The 27751-nt window shown below is 45.9% G+C and overlaps 1 protein-coding gene across 3 annotated transcripts; it reads left to right on the forward strand.

The window, feature by feature from the left end:
* Window positions 1-613: 613 nt before the first annotated feature.
* On the forward strand, window positions 614-24882 carry LOC106574302 (trafficking protein particle complex subunit 10). 3 transcript variants are annotated; one of them, XM_082962827.1, is made up of 25 exons: window positions 614-1877; window positions 2354-2395; window positions 2561-5351; window positions 6823-6904; window positions 7039-7174; window positions 9891-10087; window positions 10547-10742; window positions 10836-10947; window positions 11297-11544; window positions 11925-12071; window positions 16103-16217; window positions 16584-16660; window positions 16984-17075; window positions 17348-17488; window positions 18453-18565; window positions 18970-19526; window positions 19751-19892; window positions 20026-20184; window positions 20518-20747; window positions 20998-21098; window positions 21410-21536; window positions 21617-21841; window positions 21976-22156; window positions 22242-22436; window positions 22641-24882. In XM_082962827.1, exons 3-25 carry the CDS (start codon window positions 5291-5293, stop codon window positions 22895-22897), a joined length of 3891 nt encoding a protein of 1296 aa, XP_082818953.1. In that variant the 5' UTR covers window positions 614-1877; window positions 2354-2395; window positions 2561-5290; the 3' UTR covers window positions 22898-24882. The 3 variants fall into 3 exon arrangements, with proteins under 3 accessions (XP_082818953.1, XP_014005587.1, XP_014005588.1); XM_014150112.3 differs by having other exon boundaries at window positions 614-2395; XM_014150113.3 differs by having other exon boundaries at window positions 614-2395; window positions 21617-21787.
* The last annotated feature ends 2869 nt before the right edge of the window (window positions 24883-27751 follow it).

Raw genomic sequence — 27751 nt, forward strand, 5'->3', positions numbered from 1 at the left:
TAACACAATGTTAGTCATTGTGAAATGTAGGAGAAAATTCATGACATCATTGTGATTTTCCAGTATCTAGACTGTTCTCCCAGAAGTAGTGAACAGAATCAACATAAGGTTAATTAATAGACATGTGCAAGCAGAATAAAGGCCGAGCTCAGGTGAATGAACAGAGCTGGACCAACATAGAGTTAAACATTGGACATGTAAAAACAGAATGTAAGCAGAATCCATGGGAGTGTACAGGCTGGGTCAACATGGAGCTAATCACTAGACATGTAAAAACAGTTGGTAAGCAGAAAATGTGTACCTTAACTAATTAATATAGGCACCACAAGCCATGTATCTGTAATAAGAATATATGTTTGTACTAATCAAGTATTATTAGAAAAGCTCTTATATTAGGAACATATATATGCAATAAATGTATTATTTTTTGTATTAATACTATGGCGCCGCCACCAATATAATCTAAATTGAGCAGATGTGGCCGTTAACAAGCAAGAATTGAGACAGAAAGATAATGGGGGCGAGAGGCCAAGGGGTGTTAATAATCTACATAGGTGGGAGTGACCATATGTGTTATCTGAAGGTGGAAACCTATAAAGCCTGCGGTCTGTACCAAGAGAGTTCCGTTGTTCCATGGACTTGCTCGGCTTCTGTTACTTTTGTATTAAAGTCTATTTTGAATTTACAAGTTCCGGTATCTGAGAAATATTTGATTTGATATTTCCACGACAGCAACAACGTCGCCTATGGGCACAAACCCACCGTCGCTGGACCAAACAGGACTGGCAAAAAAACTGGCAAAAAGTGCTCTACACTGACGAGTCGCGGTTTTGTCTTACCACGGATGATGGTCGGATTCGCATTTATCATTGAAGGAATGAGTGTTACATCGTGGCCTGTACTCTGGAGCGGGATCGATTTGGAGGTTGAGGGTCCGTCATGGTCTGGGGCGGTGTGTCACAGCATCAACGGATTGAGCTTGTTGTCATTGCAGGCAATCTCAACACTGTACGTTACAGGGAAGACATCCTCCTCCCCCATGTGGTACCCTTCCTGCAGGCTCACCCTGACATAGGCTCACCCTGACATAACCCTCCAGCATGATAATGGCACCAGCCATACTGCTCGTTCTGTGCGTGATTTCCTGCAAGACAGATCTCAATCCCATTGAGCACGTCTGGGACCTGTTGGATCGGAGGGTGAGGGCTAGGACCATTCCCACCAGAAATGTCTGGGAACTTGCAGGTGCCATGATGGAAGAGTGGGGTAACATTTCACAGCAAGAACTGGCAAATCTGGTGCAGTCCATGAGGATGAGATGCACTGCAGTACTTAATGCAGCTGGTGTTACTTTAGATTTTTTGTTCAGTGACACATTATTACATTTCTGTTAGTCACATGTCTGTGGAACTTGTTCAGTTTATGTCTCAGTTGTTCAATCTTATGTTCATACAAATATTTACACATGTTAAGTTTGCTGAAAATAAAAACAGTTGACAGTGACAGGACGTTTCTTTTTTTGCTGAGTTTATATACTAGGCAGTGTCAGAGGAAGGCCCAAAAAATTGTCAAAGACTCCTGTCTCCCAAGTCATGGACTGTTCTCTCTGCTACCACACGGCAAGCGGTACTGGAGCGCCAAGTCTAGGTCCAAAAGGCTCCTTAACACCTTCTACCTCCAAACCATAAGACTACTGAACAATAAATCAAATGGCCACCTGGACCATTTACATTTGTATTACACTGCTGCTGCTCGCTGTTTAATAGCCTCATTATTGTTATTTCATTTTTTACTTTTTATTTTATTTTTTACTTTAGTTTATTTAGTAAATATTTTCTTAGCTCTATTTCTTGAACTGCATCGTTGGTTAAGGGCTTGTAAGTAAACATTTCACGGTAAGGTCTACACCTGTTGTATTCGGTGCAAGTGACAAATAACATTTGATTTGATTTTGATTTGAAAAAGCTCTGGGCTCTTCTGAAGGAGGCCAGACTCCTGAGCTATGAGAGAAAATCCACAGAGCCGGATGTGAGCAGGTTATACAATGTGTATACATGAACATGTTAAGTGTTTTGCTAGCTATGAAGTAGAGTTTTAACGTGTAGACATCGGTGAGGTTACTCAGACCTATAATGCTCCAAAGTTGTAATGCTGTCATAATCAGCCTGGTATGATCACCCATTTCTCTTTTGACTGACAAGGCCATCATACAGGAGATTCATCAAAATAAAGAACTTGGCTGGGGGGTGTGGAGCCAGAGACAACATTGGGGTTAAACTGTAGAATTCAGTTCCTATATTTTAATATAAAAATGTATTTTTTCAAACAAAACTACTCTACATTTTATCTCTAGGACCCTCAGGATGACAAATCAGAGCAAGATTACTGAATATAAGTATGTTATTTACCTTCAGAGGTGAATGTATCAAACCAGTTGCCATGATAAAAGTGTTTTGTTGTTGTGCACTATCCTCAAACAATAGCATGGTATTTTTTGTTGTAATAGCTACTGTAAATTGGACACTGCAGTTATATTAACACATTCTTTGCTCGCTTCAAGGCAAAAACCACCCTCTGCAACTGGATCCTGGAATTCCTGACTGGCAAACCACAGGCTGTGAGGATTGGCAACAACACCTCCTCCACACTGACTCTTAACACAGGTGCCCCCCAGGGGTGTGTCCTCCGCCCTCTGCTGTACTCCCTGTTCACCCACGACTGCATGGCTTTGCACGACACCAACTCCATCATCAAGTTTTCTGACCACACAACGGTTATAGCCCTGATAACCAACAAGGATGAATCAGCCTATAGGGAGGAGATAAGTGAACTGGCATTGTGGTGCCAGGACAATAACCTCTCCCTCAACATCAGCAAAATAAAGGAGTTGATTGTTGACTTCAGGAAGCAGAGGGAACATGTCCTGATCCACATCAATGGGACTGCAGTAGAAAGATGCAGTTTTAAGTTCCTCTGCGTCCACATCACAGAGAACCTAACATGGACCAGAGGGAGTGTCCGGGGGTATCATCGGATGGGGCCACAGTGTCTTCTGATCCCTCCTGTCTCAGCCTCCAGTATTTATGCTGCAGTAGTTTATGTGTCGGGGGGCTAGGGTCAGTCTGTTACATCTGGAGTATTTCTCTTGTCTTATCCGGTGTCCTGTGTGTATTTAAATATGCTCTCTCTAATTCTCTCTTTCTCTCTTTCTGTCTTTCTCTCGGAGGACCTGAGCCCTAGGACCATGCCTCAGGACTACCTGGTATGATGACTCCTTGCTGTCCCCAGTCCACCTGGCCGTGCTGCTGCTCCAGTTTCAACTGTTCTGCCTGCGGCTATGGAACCCTGACCTGTTCACCGGACGTGCTTGTTGCACCCTCGACAACTACTATGATTATTATTATTTGACCATGCTGGTCATTTATGAACATTTTAACATTTTAACATTTTGACCATGTTCTGTTTTAATATCCACCCTGCACAGCCAGAAGAGGACTGGCCACCCCTCATAGCCTGGTTCCTCTCTAGGTTTCTTCCTAGGTTTTTGGCCTTTCTAGGGAGTTTTTCCTAGGGAGTTTTTCCTAGCCACCGTGCTTCTTTCACATGCTTTGCTTGCTGTTTGGGGTTTTAGGCTGGGTTTCTGTACAGCACTTTGAGAATATCAGCTGATGTACGAAGGGCTATATAAAAATAAATTTGATTTGATTTTTTGATTTGACCATCAACATTACCACTCTTGTCAAGAGGGCGCAACAGTCTACTTCCTATGTTTGCTGAAGAAATTCAGCATGCCACCCCAGGTCCACTCCAAATACTATCGCTGCACCATCGAGAATGTCTGACCACGACTGCAAGGCCCTCCAGCGGGTGGTCAAGACGGCCCAGTACATCACTGAGACTGTGCTCCCAGTCATCCAGGACATACTGTATATTCTGTATATTGAGGAAGTCCAGCAGTATCATTAAGGACCCCACACATGAGATGTTCACTCCCTTACCATCGGGCAGACGGTATCGGAACATGAGGTCTGATACCAAAAGGCTTAGAGAAAGTTTCTATCTAAAAACCATCAAACTGCTTAACACTTGAACTGGACTGACCACCTGCACTGACTCTCCGCACCTTAGCGCGCACACACACACACACACACACACACACACACACACACACACACACACACACACACACACACACACACACACACACACACACACACACACAACTGCTGCAAGACTCTTATTATTATTGTTAAATACTGCACAGTTTAAACACTTGCCCCCCAAATCCCACCTTCCCCAAAACTGTAGGAATGTCCACCAGAGCTGTTGCCAGATAATTGAATGTTAATTTCTCTACCATAGGCCACCTACATATCCAGGCTGTATCACAACCAGCCGTGATTGGGAGTCCCATAGGGCAGCGCGCAATTGGCCCAGCGTCATCCGGGTTTGGCCGCTGTAGGCCGTCATTGTAAATAAGAATTAGTTTTTAACTGATTTGCCTAGTTAAATAAATGTTAAATAAAATAAAATAAAAACATTTAGAGAATTTGGCAGTACTTTCAACTGCAAACTACGTGTATGGCGTTGTGTGGACGAGTGGTTTGCTGATGTCAACATTGTGAACAGAGTGCCCCATGGTGGCTGTGGGGTTATGGTATGGGCAGGCATAAGCTATGAACAACGAACACAATTGCATTTTATCAATGGCAATTTGAATGCCCATTGTGAGGCCCATTTTCTTTTAGGTATTTGTGACCAACAGATGCATTTCTGTATTCCCAGTCATGTGAAATCCATAGATTAAGGCATAATGAATTTGTTTCAATTGACTGATTTCCTTATATGATCTGTAACTCAGTAAAATCGTAGAAATTGTTGCATGTTGCGTCATATTTTTGTTCAGTATAGTTAACCAAATAGCTACCCAGAATATCTGCATTGACCCATTTTGCACAAACTCGTTCTGACTATGCACACATACTGGACTCACACATACTTATATTGACACTCCAACACAGGCACACATTTGCCACACGCCCACAATAGTTATGGTGGTTTTAAGACAACTGGGAACTCGGGAAGAAAAAGGAGGTCAAATCATGAAGTCATGAACGCGGCATTACTCTCGTTGACTTTGTGCCGGATGTCGTCATATTGTCAGGGACATACAGGAAATGAAAAGGAAAAAGGCCCAAATTCGATACAAACAGAAATGTACAGCTCTGATAACAACACTAGTGATATTGTTCACTTTCAAATGGAGGACTAATGTTGACTCTCGGAATCCATGGAGGCCCATGAAGAAACGGCAACAATCTACACAATGGAAAACAAGCCGATTGTGACATGTTAGTTAACCTTTCAGTTGTCTCGTTAACGTTAGCTAGCTAGCAATGTTCGCTTTCTTGGCTAGCTAGCTACAGTATACCTCAGTGGTTGCTGTGCGGTGTGAATTTGAGTGACACCTCAACCAATGCAGTGGCTGCTGCAGATAATCTATCTTGTCTAACCGGCATGCTAGCCAGCTACCGTATACCGTTTTTAAAGATTGTTTCAGAAGTCCTACATTGACAATTTTGAAAAGGGCTTAGCTTGCTAGCTTGGCTACAGTTAGTACCTAACTAGCCAACAAAATAGCCTATTCCTTATGCAGCATTTCGGCATCCCCTCTCTGTCTTATTTGACATAGTCGGCTTGTGCTTTTTTAGTTAGCTAGCTAACAAGCTACTAATCAAACGAGGCCTGTATAAGAAGAGCTACAAGTAGCACACTGCGCTGACTGTTCAAGTTTGAGCAGAGGACTGTCAGTGTATCACTGACGGGGTCAAATCAAATAAAATGTTATTGGTCACGTACACATGGTTGGTTAGCAGATGTTAATGCGAGTGTAGCGAAATGCTTGTGCTTCTAGGTCCGACCATGCAGTAATATCTAACAAGTAATCTAACAATTTCACAACAACTATCTTTTACACACAAGTGTAAAGGAATGAATGAGAATATGTACATATAAATATATGGATGAGCGATGGCTGAACGGCATAGACAAGATGCATTAGATGGTATAGAGTACAGTATATACATATGAGATTAGTAATGTAGGGTATGTAAACATGATATAAAGTGGCATTGTTTAAAGTGACTAGTGATACATTTATTACATCCAATTTTTTATTATTAAAGTGGCTAGAGATTTGAGTCAGTATGTTGGCAGCAGCCACTCAATGTTAGTGATGGCTGGATAACAGTCTAATGGCTTTGAAATAGAAGCTGTTTTTCAGTCTCTCGGTCCCAGCTTTGATGCACCTGTACTGACCTCGCCTTCTGGATGATAGCGGGGTGAACAGGCAGTGGCTCGGGTGGTTGTTGTCCTTGATGATCATTTTGGCCTTCCTGTGACATCGGGTGGTGTAGGTGTCCTGGAGGGCAGGTAGTTTGCCCCCGTTGATGTGTTGTGCAGACCTCACTACCCCCTGGAGAGCCTTACGGTTGTGGGCGGAGCAGTTGCCGTACCAGGCGGTGATACAGCCTGACAGGATGCTCTCGATTGTGCATCTGTAAAAGTTTGTGAGTGTTTTTGGTGACAAGCTGAATTTCTTCAGCCTCCAACTCACACTGTTACTCTGGGTGATGTAGCCTAAGGTGTGCAGTGAGACCTAGCTAGATGGCTAGCTAATAAAATGTAACGAAACAAATGAGTCACAGATCTCGTTGATCCCTGAAAATGGAATAACATGCTGGTTGGAAGCACAGAGTACCTGTCTGCTCTCCCTTTCTCTCTCTCTTCTTCACTACTCTGTCTCTCAACCCCGACACACAGGTGCTGGCGACCAGAGCCTGTTCACTTCCCTCTACACCTCTCTGGCACAGCAGTTACCCAGGGAGCCCATGGAGTGGAGGAGGTGAGCTATTGGGATGTTTGCACTTCGCTATCAGATGTGTGTGTGTAGGCATGCGCAACTGTGTGGTTAGTGCAAAGTTGTGTGTTTGAGTGTGTGGCTGACTGTTTTTAATGCCAATGTCTCCTCATCTGAAGGTCCTACGGACGCGCACCAAAGATGATTCACCTCGAGGCCAACTTTGTTCAGTTCAAAGAGGAGCTGCTTCCTAAGGACGGAAATAGAGCCCTGCTCACCTTCCCCTTCCTGCACATATACTGGACAGACTGTTGTGTGAGTAGTCAGCTAGTCACTTTGATGTAGTGAGAACATATTGGACAGACCGGCATTGTTGTTGGTATCATAACATTCAACACCGTATTATGATTCACAAGAGCTCCAATAGCTGTTTGTGTGTTCGTATATTATGGGTGTATTAATGCTATATTTATTTCTAAATCTCAACATGTAAAGCGCGCCTCCCATTCGCCGTTTGGATGCATAGGCTATAGCCTGTCTTCCGTTGACTACCAGCCCGTCACCCACCACTTTGCAATGTGAGCTTGAGGCAGTGTAATTGTTTGAAACCTGAACGTTTTACTTCAAATAATGAGGAGGCATGTCTTACCTTGCTTCAAGTAGCCTTGTGAAAATCCATCCATAGAAACGTGGAGGCAATTATTTTATATGGACTTCCTCATGCCGTTTACCAGCATTTCTCTCCTGTTCTAATGGTTTTCTTATCAACTTTCTTTCATTGTCCATAAGCCAATGACACAATCCTAGTCATATAGCAAGCCATCAATAGTAGTTGCTATTAGATTCCCCCTCTTTCTAAGTTTCTGACAGAGATTTTCATCTCTGTCACATATGGAACATTAGGTGCGCTGTTTTGAACTGTGTTTTCCGCTAGTTGCATTTTGGCAAATGTTTGAAAATGACGTTTTATTGGCTGGTCCATTACATAAGTTGCATGTTCAGTAACAGGCTATAGCCTTTTGACTGTAAGATGATAAGCTTGCTATTGTTGCATGTTTCCGTTAAGCTCTTAATAAAAAATGGCCAGTCCTTGTATGCATGCATCGTATCAGAGAGGAAGAGACGAGGCGAGAGGTTTCACTCTAGCCAAAATCGGTCCAAAATAAGTCCAACTCGTTTCTATGGGCTTATTTTGGTCCTAAGCTTGTCGTCTGCCTTTCCGCCTTGGGATGACTCACATTGTTAGGGCGGGAACATATCTCGTCATTATATACAGATCTGATAGATCTGATTTTGTTGGGGCACGTCATTTTACTGTTTGGAAATGTTTTACCGTTTGTTGACCGCTTAATGAGGGTCAGTTTGCATCCCTAGCATGGATGGGATGCTGGCCCATGTTGACACCAATGCTTCCCACAGTTGTGTCTAGTTGGCTGGATATCGTTTGGGTGGTGGACCATTCTTGATACACACAGGATATTGTTGAGCGTGAAAAACCCAGCAGTGTTGCTGTTCTTGACACAAACCGGTGCGCCTGGCACCTACTACCATACCCTGTTCAAAGGCACTTAAATCTTTTGTCTTGCCCATTCACCCTCTGAATGGCACACAATCCATGTCTCAATTGTCTCAAGGCTTAAAAATCCTTTAACTTGTCTCCTCCCCTTCATCTGCACTGATTGAAGTGGATTTAACAAGTGACATCAAAAAGGGGTCATAGCTTTCACCTGGCCAGTCTGTCATGGAAAGAGCAGGTGCTTTTAATGTTTTGTATACTCTCTCTCTGTGTGTGTGTGTGTGTGTGTGTGTGTGTGTGTGTGTGTGTGTGTGTGTGTGTGTGTGTGTGTGTGTGTGTGTGTGTGTGTGTGTGTGTGTGTGTGTGTGTGTGTGTGTGTGTGTGTGTGTGTGTGTGTGTGTGTGTGTGTGTGTGTGTGTGTGTGTGTGTGTGTGTGTGTGTGTGTGTGTGTGTGTGTGTGTGTGTGTGTGTGTGTGTCTGTCTGTCTGTCTGTGCTGTCTGTCTGTCTGTCTGTCTGTCTGTCTGTCTGTCTGTCTGTCTGTCTGTCTGTCTGTCTGTCTGTCTGTCTGTCTGTCTGTCTGTCTGTCTGTCTGTCTGTCTGTCTGTCTGTCTGTCTGTCTGTCTGTCTGTCTGTCTGTCTGTCTGTCTGTCTGTCTGTCTGTCTGTCTGTCTGTCTGTCTGTCTGTCTGTCTGTCTGTCTGTCTGTCTGTCTGTCTGTCTGTCTGTCTGTCTGTCTGTCTGTCTGTCTGTCTGTCTGTCTGTCTGTCTGTCTGTCTGTCTGTCTGTCTGTCTGTCTGTCTGTCTGTCTGTCTGTCTGTCTGTCTGTCTGTCTGTCTGTCTGTCTGTCTGTCTGTCTGTCTGTCTGTCTGTCTGTCTGTCTGTCTGTCTGTCTGTCTGTCTGTCTGTCTGTCTGTCTGTCTGTCTGTCTGTCTGTCTGTCTGTCTGTCTGTCTGTCTGTCTGTCTGTCTGTCTGTCTGTCTGTCTGTCTGTCTGTCTGTCTGTCTGTCTGTCTGTCTGTCTGTCTGTCTGTCTGTCTGTCTGTCTGTCTGTCTGTCTGTCTGTCTGTCTGTCTGTCTGTCTGTCTGTCTGTCTGTCTGTCTGTCTGTCTGTCTGTCTGTCTGTCTGTCTGTCTGTCTGTCTGTCTGTCTGTCTGTCTGTCTGTCTGTCTGTCTGTCTGTCTGTCTGTCTGTCTGTCTGTCTGTCTGTCTGTCTGTCTGTCTGTCTGTCTGTCTGTCTGTCTGTCTGTCTGTCTGTCTGTCTGTCTGTCTGTCTGTCTGTCTGTCTGTCTGTCTGTCTGTCTGTCTGTCTGTCTGTCTGTCTGTCTGTCTGTCTGTCTGTCTGTCTGTCTGTCTGTCTGTCTGTCTGTCTGTCTGTCTGTCTGTCTGTCTGTCTGTCTGTCTGTCTGTCTGTCTGTCTGTCTGTCTGTCTGTCTGTCTGTCTGTCTGTCTGTCTGTCTGTCTGTCTGTCTGTCTGTCTGTCTGTCTGTCTGTCTGTCTGTCTGTCTGTCTGTCTCAGGACACAGAGATGTACAAGGCGTCGGTGAAGGATGACATGCTGCGGTGGCAGAGCACCCTGCGGCTGCACGGCTCGGTGGACTGGCTCATCGTGGTGGTGGAGAGTGAAGCCAAGAAGAAGAACAAGACCAACATCCTGCCGCGCACCTCCATCGTAGACAAGATCCGCAACGACTTCTGCAACAAGCAGAGCGACAGGTCGGCAACATCACCGCTCTTATCTCTTGTTAGAACAGAATCTGAGCTATTTTGTCTACCAAGGGTTCCCTCCTGGAGATCTACTGGGCATGCTGTCTTCTGATCCATTTCTGTTGTGTAACACACCAGATTCATCTTATCAAGGACCTGAGCAACTCATTTAGTAGAATTGGATGTGCTAGATGAGGGATGACGCAAAAGCCTGCAGGAGTGTGGCTCTCCAGGAGGAGACTTTTCTCTCTAACACTCTAACACTTTCTTTCTTTCTTTCTTCTTTCTTTCTTTCTTCTTTCTTTCTTTCTTCTTTCTTTCTTTCTTTCTTTCTTTCTTTCTTTCTTTCTTTCTTTCTTTCTTTCTTTCTTTCTTTCTTTCTTTCTTTCTTTCTTTCTTTCTTTCTTTCTTTCTTTCTTTCTTTCTTTCTTTCTTTCTTCTTTCTTCTTTCTCCCCCCCATGGTTCAGGTGTGTGGTTCTGTCTGACCCTCTGAAGGAGTCGTCTCGGTCCCAGGATTCGTGGAGCTCCTTCCTGACCAAGCTGCGCACCTTGCTGCTCATGTCCTTCACCAAGAACCTGGGCCGATTCGAGGATGACATGCGCACGCTCCGCGAGAAACGCACCGAGCCCGGCTGGAGCTTCTGCGACTACTTCATGGTGCAGGTGGGTCACTCCCACCACCTGTCAATCATCCCTGCTCGACTATAGGGGAAGCAGTTGTAACCTATTTAACCAATGGGTGTGTGTGTTGTGCAGGAGGAGTTGGCCTTTGTGTTTGAGATGCTGCAGCAGTTTGAGGATGCTCTGGTCCAGTATGACGAGCTGGACGCTCTCTTCACTCAGTATGTCCTCAACTTTGGGGCTGGAGGTAGAGTGGCATTGTTTACTACCCCTACCATGGCTCTACAGTGCGACCATTTTACTTGCATATCCGCCTACATATTTAGCTGTGTGATCTGGAATTTTTATTTAGCAGCACCAGTGTGCTAAGAAAAAATAAGGATTCCAGCTTTATTACCCCAAAAAATGTTTAATTGTGCTTCAAAATGTATTTGTGTACGCCTACATTTTTCAACTTAGGTGCACACGTGCTCCTTGAAAAAAGGTCAGCGTAGAGCCCTGCCTACCTTTACTATAGGCCTATTTGTGTGTGTGTTTACTGTACTACACAGGGCAAAATCTTATTCTTGTGTCCATGCCTGTTGTGTGTCTTTCAGACGGGGCAAACTGGCTGGGCTCGTTCTGTGCCCCGGTGAAGCGCTGGAGCGGGCTGCTCCTGCGGCGGCCCATCGACATGGAGAAGCGCGAGCTGATCCAGTGCGGTGAGGCCAGCCTGCTGGACCTGCGCAGCTACCTGTTCTCCCGCCAGTGCACTCTGCTCATCTTCCTTCAGAGGCCCTGGGAGGTCACCCAGCGAGCCCTGGAGCTGCTGCACAATTGTGTCCAGGAGCTGCGCCTGCTCGAGGTACAGTGCGTTTTTGAGTACTTTATTGCAGTCAGACTGGGCCAAACTGCTGACATACGAAGCACCTTCGGCCCCAAATTACTACATTACATTATGTGATGATGAACTATTCTGCAGTGCACCTCATCTTGCTCAAAATGATCCCCTCAAACACTCTGATTCTGGCCATGCACACACTAGTGTTTCCCCTACCATTGTATAACAATGTAGCCTCCTGCCAAAAAGAGTTTGGTTGGAAACATCAATTTTGGTGTTATACATTGGCTTTGGTTTGTGCATGAGCTGTGTATCTGTGTGTGTGGGACGCAGATGGAGAAGGTTTGTGGATTCAAAGATGTATATAAAATGTAAATCTAGAGATCCTCATCCTGTGTGTGTAGGTGTCTGTGGTCCAGGGGGCGTTGGACTGCTGGGTGTTCCTCAGCTGTCTGGAAGTGCTGCACAGGATCGAGGGCTGCTGCGACCGCGCCCAGCTAGAGGCCAACTGCTCCCACACTGTCGGCCTGTGGACCTACGCCACAGAGAAGGTACCCTACCTACCTACCTACATATACAGTGCATTTGGGAAAGTATTCAGACCCCTCCACATTTTGTTATGGCACAGCCTTATTTTAAAATGGATTAAATTGATTAAATAAAAAATGTTCATCAATCTACATAATGACAAAGCAAAAACAGGTTTTTAGAAATTTTCACACCATCCTGTGTAAGGGATATTTGACCAAGAAGGAGAGCGATGGAGTGCTGCATCAGATGACCTGGCCTTCACAATCACCCGATCTCAACCCAATTGAGATGGTTTGGGTTGAGTTGGACCGCAGAGTGAAGGAAAAGCAGCCAACAAGTGCTCAGCATATGTTGGAACTCCTTCAAGACTGTTGGAAAAGCATTCCAGGTGAAGCTGGTTGAGAGAATGCCAAGCATGTGCAAAGCTGTTTTGAGGTCTTGACTATAATATTACAATGTAGAAAATAGTAAAAATAAAGAAAAACCCTTGAATGAGTAGGTGTGTCCAAACGTTTGACTGGTATTGTAAGTATTCAGATCCTTTACTCAGTACTTTGTTGAACACCTTTGGCAGCGATTACAGCATAGTCTTCTTGGGTATGACGCTACAAGATTGGCACACCTGTATTTGGAAAGTTTCCCACGTTCTCTGCAGATTCTCTCAAGCTCCGTCAGGTTGGAGGGGAGCGTAGCTGCACATCTATTTTCAGGTCTTTCCGGAGATGTTCGATCGGGTTTAAGTCCAGGCTCTGTCTGGTCCACTCCAGGACATTCAGAGACTTGTCCCGAAGCCACTCATGTGTTTTCTTGGCTGTGTGCTTAGGGTTGTTGTCCTGTTGGAAGGTGAACCTTCGCCCTTGTCTGAGGTCCTGAGTGCTCTGGATCAGGTTTTCATCGATGATCTCTCTGTACTTTGCTCCGTTCATCTTTCCCTCTATGCTGACTAGTTTCCCAGTCCCGGCTGCTGAAAAACATCCCCACAGCATGATGCTGCCACCACCATACGTCACCGTAGGGATGATGCCAGGTTTCCTCCAGAGGTGACCCTTGGCATTCAGGCCAAAGAGTTCAATCTTGGTTTCATCAGACCAGAGAATCTGGTTTCTCATTGTCTTGAGAGTCTTTAGGTGCCTTTTGTCAAACTCCAAGCTGCTGTCATGTGCCTTTTACTGAGGAGTGGCTTCTGTCTGACCATTCTACCAGAAAGACCTGATTGGTGGAGTCTTGCAGAGATGGTTGTCCTTCTGGAAGGTTCTCCCATCTCCACAGAGGAACTCTGGAGCTCTGTCAGTGACCATTGGGTTCTTGGTCACCTCCCTGACCAAGGCCCTTCTCCCCCGATTTCTCAGTTTGGCCGGGCGGCCAGCTCTATGAAGAGTCTTGGTGGTTCCAAACTTCTTCCATTTCAGAATGATGGAGGTCTCAGTGTGCTTTTTTTGGTACCCTTCCCCAGATCTATGCCTTGACGCAATCCTGTCTCGGCGCTCGACGGACAATTCTTTCGACTTCTTTGCTCTGACATGCACTGTCAGCTGTGGGACATTATATAGATAGGTGTGTGCCTTTCCAAATCATGTCCAATCAATTGAATTTACCACAGATGGACTCCAATCAAGTTGTAGAAACATCTCCTAGGATGATCAATGGAAACAGGATGCACCTGGGCTCCCGAGTGGCGCAGCGGTCTCAGGCACTGCATCTCAGTGCTAGAGGCGTCACTATAGACCCTGGTTCGATTCCAGGCTGTATCACAACTGGCCGTGATTGGGAGTCCCATAGGGCGGTGCACAATTGGCCCAGCGTCGTTAGGGTTTGGCCTGGGCTAGGCCATCATTGTAAATAAGAATTTGTTCTTAACTGACTTGCCTAGTTAAATAAAGGTTTAAAAAAAAAATCTCGAGTCTCATAGCAAAGGGTACATACAGTTGAAGTCGGAAGTTTAAATACACTTAGGTTGGAATCGTTAACTTGTTTTTCAACCACTCCACAAATTTCTTGTTCACAAATTTCTTGTTAACAAACTATAGTTTTGGCAAGTCGGTTAGGACATCTACTTTGTGCTTGACGCAAGTAATTTTTCCAACAATTGTTTATAGACAGATTATATCACTTTATAATTCACTGTATCACAATTCCAGTGGGTCAGAAGTTTACATGCACTAAGTTGACCGTGCCTTTTGAACAGCTTGGAAAATGTATTGGCTTTAGAAGCTTCTGATTGGCTAATTGACATCATTTGAGTCAATTGGAGATATAACTGTTGATGTATTTCAAGGCCTACCTTCAATCTCAGTGCCTCTTTGGTTGACATCATGGGGAAATCAAAAGAAATCAGCCAAGACCTCAGAAAAACAATTGTAGACCTCCACAAGTCTGGTTCATCCTTGGGAGCAATTTCCAAACGCCTGAAGGTACCATGTTAATCTGTACAAACAATAGTATGCAAGTATAAACATCATTGGACTCGGAGCCATCATACCACTCAGGAAGGAGACGCGTTCTGTCTCCTAGAGATGAACGTACTTTGGTGCGTAAAGTGCAAATCAATCCCAGAACAACAGCGAAGGACATTGTGAAGATGCTGGAGGAAACAAATACAAAAGTATCTAGATCCACAGTAAAATGAGTCCTATACCGACATAAGCTGAAAGGCCTCTCAGCAAGGAAGAAGCCATTACTCAAAAACCGCCATAAAAAAGCCAGACTACAGGTTGCAACTGCACATGGGAACAAGGATCGTATTTTTTGGAGAAATGTCTGATGAAACAAAAATAGAACTGTTTGGCCATAATTGCCATCATTATGTTTGGAGGAAAAAGGGGGACGTTTGCAAGCCGAAGAACACCATCCCAACCTTGAAACACGGGGGTGGCAGCATCGTGTTGTGGGGCTGCTTTGCTGCAGGAGGGACTGGTGCACTTCACAAAATAGATGACATCTTGAGGAAGGAAAATTACATGGATATATTGAAGCTACATCTCAAGACATCAGTCAGGAAGTTAAAGCTTGGTCGCAAATGGGTCTTCCAAATGGACAATGACCACAAGCATACTTCCAAAGTTGTGGCAAAATGGCGTAAGGACAACAAAGTCAAGGTATTGGAGTGGTCATCACAAAGCCCTGACCTTAATCCATTTGTGAGTAGAACTGAAAAAGCGTGTGCGAGCAGGGAGGCCTACAAACCTGACTCAGTTACACCAGCTCTGTCAGAAGGAATGGCCCAAAATTCACCCAACTTATTATGGGAAGCTTGTGGAAGGCTACCTGAAACGTTTGACCCAAGTTCAACAATTTATAGGCAATACACTCGATTAGTATTTGGTAGCATGTAAACTTCTGACCCATTGGGAATGTGATGAAAGAAATAATACCTGAAATAAAGAATTCTCTCTACTATTATTTCACATTCTTAAAATAAAGTGGTGATCCTAACTGACCAAAGACAGGGAATTTGTACTATGATTAAATATCAGGAATTGTGAAAAACTGAGTTTAAATGTATTTGGCTAAGGTGTATGTAAACTTCCGACTTTAACTGTATGTAAATTAGGTACTTCTGTTTTTTATTTTTAATGAATTTGCAATCATTTCTAAAACCTGTTTTCGCTTTGTCATTATGGGGTATTGTGTGTAGATTGATGAAGGAAAAAAAATAATATTTAATCAATTTTAGAATAAGGTTGTCACGTAACAAAATGTGGAAAAAGTCAAGGGGTCTGAATACATTCCCGAATGCACTGTACCTACTGCACCTCTGACCTAACACACATCACTGCAGGTACACTGTGTTAGCCCCTGCCCTGCAGACCTACACCGTTCTAAAGTCACAAGGGGCTTATTTTCCGGAAGTATGCTCAATGGAGGATCATCATTAAAAGTGCTTCTTAGTTCAAGACTAGGCTTAATCTGTGTCCGCGAAACTGGCCCAAGGAGTTTTACGTGGTCAAGAAACTCTGATAACACACTTTCTGGTCATCGCCGTAAGACTCCATTTCCAGCTTGTCATTGTGGCCCTATGTATGTTGTGACGCGTGTGTTGTTGTGTTCCCAGCTAAAGTCTCTGGGCTACCTGTGTGGCCTGGTGGCTGAGAAGGGCCCCACCTCCGAGGATCTAAACCGCACCGTGGACCTTCTGGCTGGCCTGGGGGAAGAGAGACCAGAGACGGGTATTATATATATACACACACACTAATGCCCTAGGCTTTAGCTCAGCTGGCTAACACAGGTATACTGGAGACCCAGTTGGTTCACAATAGGCCCTTAGTTATAAAGTAGTAGTACCTGAGCATTGCATTAGAATGGATAATGTTGGATGGTGTCATTTGATAATGGTTGTGCTGTGTTGTATGCCATGTCAAAACCGCTTAGCCCTCTGTTGTGCATATGACTCTCTGTTTGAGGTTGAAGTGGGTTACTTTTACTGTCAACACAAACACATCATTGTGAGGACTTGGAAGTTCTTTGCGCTAAGGAAAAAGCTGAAATGGTCTTTAGAGAAAGTCTAAGTGTGTCTCCTGCGTTCTCTCTTACAGTCAACAGCCTGCAGAGCCCTTACAAAAAACTCAATGAGGCCTTATCGTCTGTGGAGGCGTTTGAAAAACACTATCTGGTAAGTGCCATGTTGATTAGGTGGATAATGGTGTAGGCAGTTACTGTAGTCCTTGTTTAGAGCCTTGATTATGCTTCATAATGTTATGTGTGTGCATGGGACACTTCATAGACAGAGTGCCTCTGTTTATAGTCTTGGTATCTAGTTCATTGGGCCCCATTGCCCTCCAGGCCCGCTCTCTTTAGGCACTGGGGCAGAAAGCCATCACAGAGCTAAACATTCTTATTTACTGAATGCTTTCTTTGTCCTCTGATGATCCTTCTCCCTCTCTCTCTCTCCCCCTCTATCCTGCACTCTTACCCTTCCTCCCTCCCTCTTTTCAGGAGCTGTCACATGCTGCTATGGAGATGTACAGAGCCATAGGCCGGATGCGCTCATCCCGGCTCATTGGAAAGAGTCTAGCTGAATTTTACATGTAAGTCTTTTCTATCTTTTTTTGTGTTCTCTCTTCCCTCTGCCTCTCACTCTCCATCTCTGAATGGTGTTTCCAGTGAGGGAATCATTTCGATTAAATGTAGTATACCTATTGTAAGTTTTCAAACGATGAAGGTCGCTGGAAAAATGATTAGCCCCAGTCAGCTAAATGTGCTAATAACTAATGAATGAAAGATTTATAGGGTTGCTCTAATTGATTGATGCTAAATGAATAAAACCGGTGTTAACTATGTATGTGGTTTGTGTGTGTAGGAAGAAAGGTGACCCGGAGAGAGCAGAGGGCTTCCTTGATGACTCTCTGAGGTCCTACGTGGCAGAGGGGTGGAGCCTGCAGGTGACTCATACCAGGAAGCAGATGGCCGAGTGTCAGAAGCTCTTGCAGCAGACTGAAGAGTATCCTTCAAAAATGCTGCGTTCAAAACAACTGGGAACTCTGGGGGGGGGAACAAGCTCCAACTGGGGGAAAATCGTTTTGAATGGTCATCCAACTCGGAATTCCAACTCGGAAACTCGAGCCTCTTTCTAGAGCTCTGACTTTCTGACTTGAAGATCACTGACCTCATGATTGACAAAGAGTTTACACACTGACCACCTCACTACAGGGTCGTATTCATTATAGCACACTGTTGCAAAACGTTTTGCAACGGGAAACAACACAAGTGTTTGCCATTGGACATGTTCAGGTAGTCCCTGCCTGTTTTCTTCAGTTTTTTTTCTGTTCTGTGCCTAGTGTATATGACCCAATGTCAATCAGTCTCAGTGGGCGTGTTCGACATTGCAACCGCTTTTAAAGGCTAATCGAGACTTGACTACGAATCACGTTGCATCATAAATAACTACTCAATGTTATTTGTAGGTCAGTCAGCCACAATTTACCCATAATACATCACTGTTTAGATGCTCTCAACACGGACAATGTCTTCACTGTTGTACATTCTATATGACCCAGGATCATGTTCAATAGGGCCAACCGTAGCAACGTTTTTTTTATGGAAAACAAAAACGTCGGACTCCTATTGGAAAGATAGTACCTCTCTGGTTCATATCGTTTTGGAGCATTATTTCTTTCCCCCATTTTGTGTCTACTGAACACAACCCAGCCTTCTGTGCTATCACTTGTTTGAGAGGTCATCCGTTTAATGAGTGGGTGGACTAAAGATTTCCATCATGGGTAGCTAGATGAATAATGACCACAAAGGAAGGTTGGTTACTATTTTACCCCTTTCCAATCCGCATGCTTGGTAGGGAATCCTTTCTGAAGGCTCTCTCTCCTTTCACTCTCCCATTGCATTGAAATAGCCAGGTGTCTGTATCTTGGCTATCTTCTAGTTCAAGTTTCCTTGACTCACTGTGCCAGCTACCTGCAGACCAGTGCCTTGCTGGCGGGCGACGCCAACCTGACAGAGGAGGAGAGGAAGCACTTCTGCCAGGAGATCCTTACCTTCGCCAGCCAGCCCCCGGCACCCTCAGGTGAGCACACACACACCACGTACACTCGAGACATGGCAGGAACAGTCAGTTGTTTGTTCTCATTGATGCAGGAAGAAAGTTGAAAGCTTCTAATTGCACAATGAAAAATTCAAGGATCCTTGTCTGGTTGTCTCAACTTCTGAGAGTCTTGCCAACTAAACTGGTCAAACATGTAAATAGTGGCTAATTTTTCTCCCAAGACTGATCAACATTAGCCTGGTCCCCAGATCTGTTTGTGCTTTTGCCTGCTCCATTGTCATTGTCAAGCCTGACAATTCCATAAGGAGAAAGACTGGCACCCAGGCTAGTCCAACATAACTCTGACTTCACAATGTTTCCATGTAATGCCATGCCCTCTGTCACTTCCCTCTCTCATCCCTCTCTTCCTCCTCTCGTCTCTCCAGACCAGACTGTGGCTCTGAGCATGGCGGCGTTTGCCCAGCTGCGCCAGATGCAGTTCAGCCCGCCTGGCGCCGTGGTGCACGTGGGTGCCGCCCTGCAGCTGGAGCTGCACGTACGCTGCCTGATGCCCGTGGCCGTGCAGGTGGAGCAGCTGGCCGCCACTCTCCACTTCAGCCTGGAGCAGGGCGGGGCGAGGGGCCGGGCGGGCAGCACCCAGAGGAGGACGGGCCAGGGACCACAAGGCCAGGGGGACGGGGTGGTCCTGTTCCCCCAGGGAAGCCCCCTAGCTGGGGCCGGGATGGGCGCTTCGCTACCCCCCGCACTGGAGCTTTACGAAATGCAGGACCGCAGCCCGTCGGACAGCTCGCTCAACTCCACAGGGGTGGTGTGTAAGAACATGCACCTGCTGCTGCGGCGCCACGACAGCTCAGCCTCCCTGGACACGCCCACCGCCGGGGCCCTCCCGGCAGCGGTTGCCGTGGACGACGGGGCCCAGATGCTGAGGGCACGCGACATAACGCTGCAGCCCGGCGACAACAGCATCTTGTTCACGGCCCCAGTACGTTTTTTTTTCAGCCTCCTATAATGTCATCAATAGTCATGTCTCGAAGCTAAGTCCACCCCATGGCTCATTTTCAATTTGTCTAAAGAAATCTGTAATCTCCTTGCCTCCTCTCCATTAAAACAGAATGGGGAACGCTGTCAATTAGAGGTCAAGTGTCACTTTATCACTCCTTGTCGGCCTCTCTTTCTCTTTCCACTCTCTCGCCCTTTTCTCTCTAGACTGGAGAGCCGGGCTCGTACACGTTACGTCAGCTGTGCGGGAGCGTGGGGAGAGTCCAGTTTGTCCAGTCTCACATCTACCCTGTGGTGCAGTACGAGGTCTACTCCCAGGAGCCCCAGCTCACCATCGAGCCTCTCTCAGGTCCGTCTGTCTGGCCCTCTGTCCCCCTCTTTTGCCATAAACAAAAGATGCTAATCGCTGCCCGTTGGACTGGGTCATCCTTGTATTTTTACATTTGTGACTGTGTAACTGTGTATCTGTGTTTGCCCTCCAGACAACCTGTTGGCAGGCATTCCCCAGAAGGTGAAGTTCACCATAGCAACAGGCCACTACAGTGTGAAGAAGGGTGACGCACTGCAGCTTAGCAATACAGACTCCATGCCCATCCTCCACTCTAGCTGCTGCTCTGCTACCATCCTGTCCAGCACGGGAGGTCAGCCTTCCTTCCATCCACTCTGGGTCAAGGGTCAGAGAGGTTAAAGGGGATAGTCCAAATGAACAAATTTCCCTCGTTACATTGAAAGTAGTCTATAGACGAGGAGGGACTGCAATCCACACCTTTTGTTTAACTAGCCACTGCTTTCAATCACTAATATTAGCCCAGGCAGGTCTGGGGGTTACCATGGAGATCAATGACCCTCAGTCCATAGGGGGAGACACCCTTAGCGTTCCATGCTGACTGCCTTTCCCTACTAAGGCTGTTGCTAACTATTTTCTGTTCTCTCTCTCTCTCTCTCTCTCGCACCCTCTCTCCATCTCTTTGCAGAGCGTGTGGGGGAGCATGCTCTTTCCGTCCAGTCTTCGGAGAAGGTGACCAGCATTTCCCTGCCCCCCACCCCTCCCTACCACACCCTGGAGTTCCAGCTGGAGGTGCTGTGCCACATCCCCCCCACACCCTTTAAGCCCGACATCGAGCGTCTCACCAACGGCGAGGTCCGCCACCGGCCCAAGAACCACAGCCACGCAGACAATGGCATGATCAACATCGACCAGAAGGTTTGAAGACCGTTTGCCCTCCTAGCCTATAGAGTTAACCCCAGGACCACCTTTATGTCATTTATTAGGGTCATGTTCATTAGGCACCCAACGGAAGACAACAGACTGAAACGGAGGGACTACCTGGATTTGTCCAATGAGTATTCCGCCTCCAAATGTTTGAAAGTCTTTTGTTACACTGTACCCTAATGAACATGACCATGCCTAACAGATGTTCACAGCCCTGTGTGTTCTGTTTCTCTCTCCATAGGTCTCCATCGACTGTCCTTGGTCCATCTACTCCACGCTCATATCCCTAACCTTCTATGTCCCTTTCAAAGCCAAGCACTCAATACTCTCTGCTGGGAAAAGGTAGGACACACACTCCATCTGCTTTTACTGTATGGGGAAACACAGTCACAGATGTGTGCAAAAAAAATACAGCATGATTTAATTTGAACCTTTTTTTTATTTATTTACTGAGTGATGCACGCAATGCAAATTCCAATTGCAGTATTTTGAACCTGCGTTAGGTAACATACCTTCTCGTCTACAGGATTTGAAATGCAAAAAAAAAAAACCGGTGCCCTCGATGTCTATTCAATGACATGTCTGCTCAGTCATTTAGTAAGGAATCTATGGTGACGTTGAGAATCTAAATATTGATCTGACTGGTCACACAGGAAGTACATACAGGTGTGTCTCCAGAACGTGTCCGACACAAACTTCCACCTGGTGGACCCGGTCCTCACAGAGCGCCAGCCCACAATCCCGGTGGAGCTGCTCTCACTCAATGCTAAAACACAACAGGTGAGTAACTCCGTGCACACACTTCGTCTCTCACTCACTCACTCATCTGTCACTCACTCATCTGATCCTTTTTGCCTCAGACGGTGTGCAGTCAGCAGTCAGTGTTCTGCCTGTGGGAGATGCGTTGGGTCAAACACCTCCCGCTGTGCCTGCAGTGTGTATTCTCCGCCAGCTTCGCGCCCGTCTCCGCCTCGGACGCACACACAGCCTTCAAACCCTACCGCTACGAGTTCCAGCTGGACCGGGTCTCTGTGCGTATACTCAAGACCCAGCTCTGGGTCCCCATCATTAGGCACCACATGGATGTAAAACACCATTTTTTTTGTTTTCCATTGCAAAACGAATGAACACAACCCTGATCTCATCACAAACGCCGTTCTGGGTCTCGAACATCGCTCGATGTTGCTAACCGTGGACTCTGCTAAACCTTCCTCCCCAGACCCTTTACAGCTTGAAGGCCGAGATCTTGCCACCGTCTGGCGACCAGCACTGTCGCACTGGCGCCCTCTGTGGCCTCGAGGTGTCCATCACACGGCAGGCAGAGCCCAGCGAGACTGAAGGGGAGGAGGAGGAGTCTACAGAAATAGAGGGCCTGAGGACCACCAAGCTCATGTATGAAGGTAGGACACGGGAAGGTGTGTGTGTGTGTGTGTGTCCGTCCATGTCCGGTATTTACCTGTCTACCCTGGTGTGTGTTGTCTGCAGTGGTGGACAACAGCAGTAACTGGGCGGTGTGTGGCAAGAGCTCGGGGGTGGTGTCCATGCCCGTGGCTGCCAGCGCCACACACAGGGTTCAGATGGAGGTCATGCCCCTGTTCGCCGGGCACCTGCCCTTCCCCAACATCAAAGTGTTCAAGTACCTGCCCCACAGTGCCGTCCCAGCCATTCAGCCAGACACAGGTATGTAACCCACAGCTGCAGAACGGTACTTAAGCTCAGTCCGTAGGCATGTCTCCCATTACTTAACAAAATGGTAGTCTATATTTTGTGCCGTCTTTGTCGACCTCTTACCCGCTGTTTAGATTATTTGCTTATTGGCGTTATTACAGCATGTGTTGTACTCTCTCTCTCTCACACACACACACTCTCTCTGGCCGCTCACAGACAGCTGCTTAGAGAACGACACCATGTCCCTGCTGGACAAAGGTCTGGACGACCAGGGCGACACGGCCAGCATCCGTAGCCGGGGCAGCGTCCACTCGGTGGGCAGTGGGGAGCAGCAGCGGGAGCAGCAGAGGGGTCTGCCCATGCCCCGCCTGGAGCCCTTCAGTCCGGGACAGGTGTTCTATTGGAGCCAGGGGCGGCAGGTGCTGGTGCTGCCCGTTACTGACGAACACGTGATGGAGGTTAACGTCACATGACCCCTGTGGGCCGCTGCCCCCCGCTGTGCCCCCATCACGCCTGGACCTCTGTGGTTTGGTTCCTGGCTGTGGTTCTGGAACCGGGACGTGGCATGGCGGCAGGGAACTGACACTGGCTCTCCTCTCCGGACTCATTGCTGGCCGCCCACTGGCCCTGCTCCTGTTCTGGCCTGAGAGTTCCATCTGCTGTATTTTTATCTTGTCAATCTTTTTCAGTATTCACTGAATTCTCATATGAAAATACCCCTCTCTCCCCCCACTGTCAGAGAAGAGGGTTTGGTGTACCTGTAAAACTAGCTCTCTTATTGGTTCTTGCTCCGTGGACACAGTAAACCGCTTAAAACTGTTCTGCATAGAACCCACCCCACGCACCTGTGACCAGCTTGCTGGTTCCACTGATCGTCAACACAACCTTCTGTATGAGGCACACATGGACACACTAACGTGTGTTTGGACAGGGGTGCTTCGGTTTGTGGTTGTTTGTATTGGTTGGTGTGTGTCTCTGTCTATGCATGACATGGCAAGTTGTGATAGATGAAGGGAAAGAGCGGGGCCAGTTAATCGTGTGTGTGTGTGAGCAATATCTACTTCATTTTTCCTCCTCACTCACTTCCAGCCCCTTGCCCCCAGACCCTGCTGAATCCTCTATCCTTTGCTGTAGTCATAGCGCCACCCTCTGGCCACTGTACAAACTGTTCAATATGTACATATTATTCCAGAGGGAATCACTGTACTGACTGACTGTGTGCAAAGGCTGCACCAAAAACAAATTGTCTCGAAGGAATATGTTAGAGGAAAAATAAACTATTTTTGTTTTCGAGCAGGTGTGAAACGCACTTAATCCGAGTACTAACAAACACATGCTTTTGGCTCTGGAAGAGGACCTATTTTTGCCTTGTTTTTTGTTGTTCAGGTTTTAAGGTTCACTGAAATTCACTTATTCAATTATCAGTGAAATCTGAGAACAATGGGATGACATTGAACTTGATTGTTTTCAGTGACTTGTCTGAAAGTGACCGTCTGTTTGAAGTGTTACCATCATGTGTTCTGTATGACTTTGTGGTTTACTTGAATGCTGAGCAGGTAAATTCTATGTTTAGTAAATGTGGTGTCTGACTTGTTTTTTGTTTTTTTTCTCAGACATTCGCTGTTGCTACGGTAACTGTGTCAGGGAGAGCACTTTCTTATCATAGCACAATTCTTTTAACAAAAACAACAATTTAGAAGGAGGGGAAATTTGCTTGTATACATGCGATTTTCGTTCATTTATTGACCTATTTTTGTACTGTGTCGCCGGTCAAGTTCTGGTTGTTGCTCTGTCTGTCGGTGTGGTTGGTTGGTATCTACTGGAGGCCGATGAGGGCTTAGCACCACCCCCTCAGCTATACTCCTGTCCTGTATTCCTCGACCTCTGGGCTTGTATCTAGCATAATCCCACAAACAGAAAGTAGTGCTCACCGCCAGGACGAAAGGCAGAAGGCTTGTTCCCTCTATCTGGCCATCTTAATGAAAGAGAACCCCCTCCCACTCGGACTCCACTTACAAAACGTACTGGCCCGATCCTACAGCAACACAGGCCTGTCTTTGCAACTTCCATGTGTCCTCGGTGTGTACGAGGGTGTCTAACTGGTCAGGAAAAACTATGATATATGAAGACTAGTGATACAGCGCTCGTCTATGTACACATCTTAGTTTATGTCCAGCTGTATTTATTGTCTTTTTTTTCTATATTATTTAACGGCAAATAGCTGGAAGGGATGGAATCAGTCACTCTCACAAAAATAAATAATGTCATTGGGAATTGTCTGGTGATTTTTTTTATTTTTTTTTCAACAGTAATTGGTCACTGAAATCAAATAAAACAATTGTATGTAAATGATTCCATTGAAGTTCAACACCACTGATTAGTTTAAGTAATTAATCTGAAAACAATCATATGTATGCATTATACAGTTGAAATTAAATATACCTATGTTTTAATGTGACTGTTCTGGTGCTCAGTGAAGTATTTGTGTGAAGAGAAACTGGACGTTTTTTTGGGGGGACTCAAATGAAACACCTACAGGGCCTGATTTGGCTACTATAAGCAATTCTGTCACACTCATAGCTTTTGTATATGAAGGGTGAGAAGTCCAAGTCTGAGGAACAGAGACCACAGGAAGGGTTGTGTGCATAGAGCAGGTCAGATTGGGGCAAGCCATAGAGGAACTAGTAGGTGCGCATGAGGCTCTTAGGTGGTGTGAATCTGACAGAGATCCAATGTAAGGTTGGGACACAAGTATGTATTACATTTTCAGTAGCCTTCTATATATATATATAAGAAATCCTCAGATACAGGGCTATTGTGGCAAGTTCTGTAAAGCAGTTCCGTAAAAAAGTATTGGTGTAGGCCTAACTTACACTTAAATACACCAATACTTTTTTACGGAACTGCTTTACAATACGTGCCACGGTAGCCCTGTAAAACAGTGTGCTATATTAGCCATTGTGTGCTGTGCCTAGGGCTGTTGCGGCGACCGTATTACCGCCACACCTGGCGGTCATGAAGGCAGTCAAATTCCATGTGAGCGTTTAGTCACGGTAATTAGGCTTTTCCCATCAGCTTTCTATAGGTTAGGCCTAATATTAAGCACATTGCTTATCTTTACAACAGGACTATAGCCTACTTGGCTGGCATGAAAATAAATCACATGAAAAGCATCCTCCATTTGCTGTTTCAGTGCACAAAATATGTATTTTTTTCCCGCTGCCCCTGTTTCGAGACACATGCATGATTCTTCAATTTTTTTTATTTAACTAGCAAAGTCAATTAAGAACAAATTCTTATTTACAATGACGGCCTGGCAAAAGGCCTGCGGGGACGGGGGCTGGGATTCAAAATAAATGTAATAAAAATATAGGACAAAACACACATCACGACAAGGGAGACAACACTACATAGAGACCTAAGACGACAACATAGCATGGCAGCAACACAACATGGTAGCAACACATGGTAGCAGCACAAAACATGGTACAAACATTATTGGGCACAGACAACAGCACAAAGGGCAAGAAGGTAGAGACAATACATCACGCAAAGCTGCCACAACTGTCAGTAAGAGTGTCCGTGATTGAGTCTTTGAATGAAGAAATTGAGATAAAACTGTCCAGTTTGAGTGTTTGTTGCAACTCGTTCCGGTCGCTAGCTGCAGCGAACTGAAAAGACGAGCGACCCAGGGATTTGTGTGCTTTGGGGACCTTTAACAGAATGTGACTGGCAGAACGGGTGTTGTATGTGGAGGATGAGGGATACAGTAGATATCTCAGATAGGGGGGACTAAGGCCTAAGAGGGTTTAATAAATAAGCATCAACCAGTGGGTCTTGCGACGGGTATACAGAGATGAGAAGTTTACAGAAGAGTATAGAGTGCAGTGATGTGTCTGTCCTATATGGAGCATTTGTGGAAAATCTGATGGCCGAATGATTAAGAAAATCTAGCCGCTCAAGAGCACCCTTACCTGCCGATCTATAAATTACGTCTCCATAATCTAGCATGGGTAGGGTGGTCATCTGAATCAGGGTTAGTTTGGCAGCTGGGGTGAAAGAAGGGCGATTACGTTCGTAATGGCTGCTCTTTCACCCTTGGTGACAGGCAGTGGCTGAGACAGCAGATGTTCTGACAATATACACTGCACTCTTTGAGAGAGGTAGTTAGCAAACCAGGCCAAAGACCCCTCAGAGACACCAATGCTCCTTAGCCGGCCCACAAGAATGGAATGGTCTACTGTATCAAAAGCTTTGGCCAAGTCAATAAAAATAGCAGCCTTTTCTGGGTGTTTGGAGTCATACTTTGTGGGATTGGTAATAATCTGAGAAAGATTTAGGGAGTCCCATTGCTTTAGGACTTGGTCAGGTGGTTTAAGCATGTCCCAGTTTAGGTCACCTAGCAGGACGAATTCAGACTAAGTGTAAGGGGCCAGGAGAGAGCTTAAGGCAGGTAGGGTACAGGCCGGTGCTGATGGAGACAAATCTGCCCGATTCCAGTCTTGCTGAAGCACCCCCAGATCATCACCGATCCTCCACCAAATTTCACAGTGGGTGCGAGACACTGTGGCTTGTAGGCCTCTCCAGGTCTTGCACCCACTGTGAAATTTGGTGGAGGATCAGTGATGATCTGGGGATGCTTCAATATACAATATGCTGATACAATTGTGAAGGACGCATGAATCAAGCCACGTACAAGGTTGTCCTAGAAGAAAACTTGCTTCCTTCTGCTCTGACAATGTTCCCCAACTCTGTTGATTCACGGTTGGGATGGTGTTCTTTGGCTTGCAAGCCCCCCCTTCTTCCTCCAAACATAACGATAGTCATTATGGCCAAACAGTTCTATTTTTGTTTCATCAGACCAGAGGACATTTCTTCAAAAAGTACGATCTTTGTCCCCATGTGCAGTTGCAAACCATAGTCTGGCTTTTTATGGCGGTTTTGGAGCAGTGGCTTCTTCCTTGCTGAGCGGCCTTTCAGGTTATTTACATTTACGTCATTTAGCAGACGCTCTTATCCAGAGCGACTTACAAATTGGTTATGTCGCTATAGGACTCGTTTTACTGTGGATATAGATACTTTTGTACCTGTTTCCTCCAGCATCTTCACAAGGTCCTTTGCTGTTGTTCTGGGATTGGTTTGCACTTTTCTCACCAAAGTACGTTAATCTCTAGGAGACAGAATGCGTCTCCTTCCTGAGTGGTATGATGGCTGCTTGGTCCCATGGTGTTTATACTTGCGTACTATTGTTTGTACAGATGAACGTGTGGCATTTGGAAATTGCTCCCAAGGATGAACCAGACTTGTGGAGGTCTACAATTTGTTTT

This window comes from Salmo salar, chromosome 16, assembly GCF_965601325.2.
Source record: "Salmo salar chromosome 16, fSalSal1, whole genome shotgun sequence".
Taxonomy (NCBI): domain Eukaryota; kingdom Metazoa; phylum Chordata; class Actinopteri; order Salmoniformes; family Salmonidae; genus Salmo; species Salmo salar.